General features: G+C 38.5%; 1 protein-coding gene across 4 annotated transcripts in view; it reads right to left on the bottom strand.

Annotated features, from left to right (window-relative positions):
* Positions 1–6: 6 nt before the first annotated feature.
* LOC107702796 (ras-related protein Rab-20-like) overlaps positions 7–2,944 on the bottom strand; it is a 16,715-nt gene continuing 13,777 nt past the window's right edge. For all 4 annotated transcript variants that reach the window (XM_016505223.1, XM_016505234.1, XM_016505214.1 and 1 more), the window contains one exon: positions 7–630. In XM_016505223.1, the coding sequence (XP_016360709.1) occupies positions 86–630 (545 nt within the window). In that variant the 3' untranslated portion in view covers positions 7–85. The remainder of the gene's footprint in view (positions 631–2,944) is intronic.

The following is a 2,944-nucleotide window of genomic DNA, read 5'->3' as shown; positions in this document are numbered from 1 at the left end:
TACGTCAGTAACATAGCATTAGTTTTAGGTATGATTTTGATCCATTCCTCCTTTGGCACTGACTGACAACACAATCCCACATCTCCTATATTTGTCCTGCACAACATCCTGTTTTAGTTTTTTTCACCTCCATTGGCATCTCCAGATCCACAGTGGCATTTTCTCCCTCACTCCTTTTCTTCAGGATGGAGGGCAGGACCAGATCAAAGAGGGTTTCAAACAAAATGTCCACATTGTAACCCGTTTTTGCGCTTGTCTCAAAGCACATCCTCTCAGCAGGCAGACAGGCCTTCTCCTCCAGGCCTTTGTAGCGTAGCACACGGCCGTACAGGGCGATGGCGTCCTCTCTGCTGACCTGTTTTGTGGCAGGAGGAGTCGGACACGTGACCACAGGCTGGGATTCGTCCCATCGCTCGCTCTCTGGTTCTGGCTCTTGAGCGAGAGCGTCAGTAAGGTCTGCTTTGTTACCCACAATGGCAAATATGCAGTCAGTGTTGGCAGTGTCGGTCAGGGACAGGAAGCGGTTTTCCAGCTCAGCCAGGCTCTGCCAGTTGGTAACGTCATAGGTGAGGATGACTGCAGCCGCACCACGGCAGTACATGGAGCCCAGGCCATGAAACTGCTCTCGACCTGAACACAAAAGAAAACACAATCAGGAGAGTAAAGCACAGTCATACAGTACTGCATTTCAGCGTAGATTTGGAGAATTTGCACTTTATTTGAGGTCTATTTAAACTGAATACTTCTACATTGCTTTTCTAAGACAAAAATGATAGAGTTCACCCCTCTATCATCGTATGTTATCATATCCGTCAAAACTTAGGCAGGCTGTGGTTGGAATATTAGAAGAAAGAAACATTGACATAACACACTTATGGGCATTACTTAATATGAACACAACATCGATGTCTGTCAAAAAATAACGCACAATATATAAACTGAATACTTCTACATTACTTTTCTAAGACAAAAATGATAGAGTTCACCCCTCACGAATGTTATCATGACCGTCAAAACTTAGGCAGGCTGTGGTTGGAATATTAGAAGATAGAAACATTGACATAACACACTCATGACCATCAATTAATATGAACACAACATCAATGTCTGTCAAAAAATAACATGCACAATATATAGTCGTACTTATGAGAAGCCTGCAGAGGTCCAGGCAGTACACGCATTTCCTGGAAAACACACACTACCGGATGTTTTGTCATCTGTTTCTGAGAGGAAGGAGAAAACGGCGGCCTGAGCGGCTTTATCATGCTGTCCGCCAGAGACAATAACGTTCCTACACTAATACACAACACACAAGTATAAATTTGTTCTTCATTTGTTGAAACTGACAGATATTTACCTATTTCTCTTAACTTTTCAGTTGTTTTAAAGATTAAAGCAATTATAGGGCTGCACAATTAATCACATTTCTAATCGCGATTACAATTACGGATGTCACAATTATGTAATCGTTCAAAGTCCACCTATATTATTCTGAGTGCTTGTGGGTTTTCCCCCCTTTCTACGGGTTATCTTAAGTTTTTTTTTTTCAATTTTAGTTTTAGTATAACATTATAATATCATGCATATTTGTACTTTTTTTATTATTAAAAGAAGAAACCAATCCAATGTATAGTTGACATTTGAGGCTTAATACTATAGAAAAGCAATAAAAGTTCTTCAGTTAGTGTTTTCAGCTTGCTTATTTTCATATAAATATGTGGCATGCAGTTGCTTCAAACAATGGTATAAACATCATTCAATGTAAACTGTGATAATCGTAATTAATAATCACAATTACAAGGGAATAATTGACAATTATGATTTTTGTCATAATCGTGCAGTCCTAGGCAATTATCAAAGTTTGATTCAATGTTTTTCCAATAAAAGATGATAGATTTTTACTTGATTTGTTACATTTAATTACCCCTTTGCAGATTTTGAGCCATGATCATTTGTCCTTGTGAAGAAATATCTCCTCAGTCACAACTACACATGGTCGGTTGGACGGACAAACGGATAAATGGATGGATGTTACAGCCCTGCTGATGGTGCTAAATACCAATTTGATGGTGATTTGCTCAATAGAATTAAACACAAGTAACCTGAATAGTTCTGAGGGGCCAAATCTACTAGAAGAACCAGACTGAAAAAACCTTCTTTCTCCTTTAAAAAGAAAGCCAGTGGTTGTCAGTCATGATACTGAGAGCTATAACAGCTGAAATACAAGAGCTCATTGTTGTAGAAATATGTAGTGGTCTTCAACCTACTTGGCTTCTGCTGTCTGTGTCTGAAGGGTGTGAGAGAGAGCTTTGTTCCTTGTTCTTATGTGCTTCATGCACTATAACAATCTGTAAAACTAATAAAGTAGTACTTATAAAGCATGGCACCTTTTAATTTTACAATATCTGCATAGAATCATAAGTTCAATAGATCAAATCCTGAAGAATACAATTTACATTACCTTTTGTCATAAAGTCTTCCTTTATACACAAAACTGTGCACACTGTAACTTTCCCTACTTAAAACTCCCTCCTTGGTGAAAAAAAAAACACAACTAAAAAATAACAAGACAAAAAAAATTATATATATATATATACCTATGGCCATTTTTTCATTTGGCAGATGCTTTTATCCGAAGGGATTTATAACATATCCAAGGCATACATTTTATCAGTTTATGCATTCCCTGAGATTCAAACCCATGAACTTGCGTTGCTAGCAGCATGCTGTGCTGTCTGAGCTACAGGAACACCAACAATAGCTACTCATGGTCATGACATGGTGAGCTAATACAGAGGAAGTAAGCTTTACTATTATTACCATCACCAGATGAACTAATAAGAATAGGGCCTTTCGCACCGCTTTAGTTCCAGAACTAAATGGACAGTACTAAAGTACTGGGACGATTTTGCGCGAACTATTTCCCAGTACCATTTAAAGGGTT

Source organism: Sinocyclocheilus anshuiensis, unplaced genomic scaffold (assembly GCF_001515605.1).
Source record: "Sinocyclocheilus anshuiensis isolate Anshui unplaced genomic scaffold, SAMN03320099.WGS_v1.1 scaffold1094, whole genome shotgun sequence".
NCBI classification, from domain to species: domain Eukaryota; kingdom Metazoa; phylum Chordata; class Actinopteri; order Cypriniformes; family Cyprinidae; genus Sinocyclocheilus; species Sinocyclocheilus anshuiensis.
The sequence above is the reverse complement of the archived record's forward strand: the minus strand, read 5'-3'. Positions and strand labels throughout refer to the sequence as shown.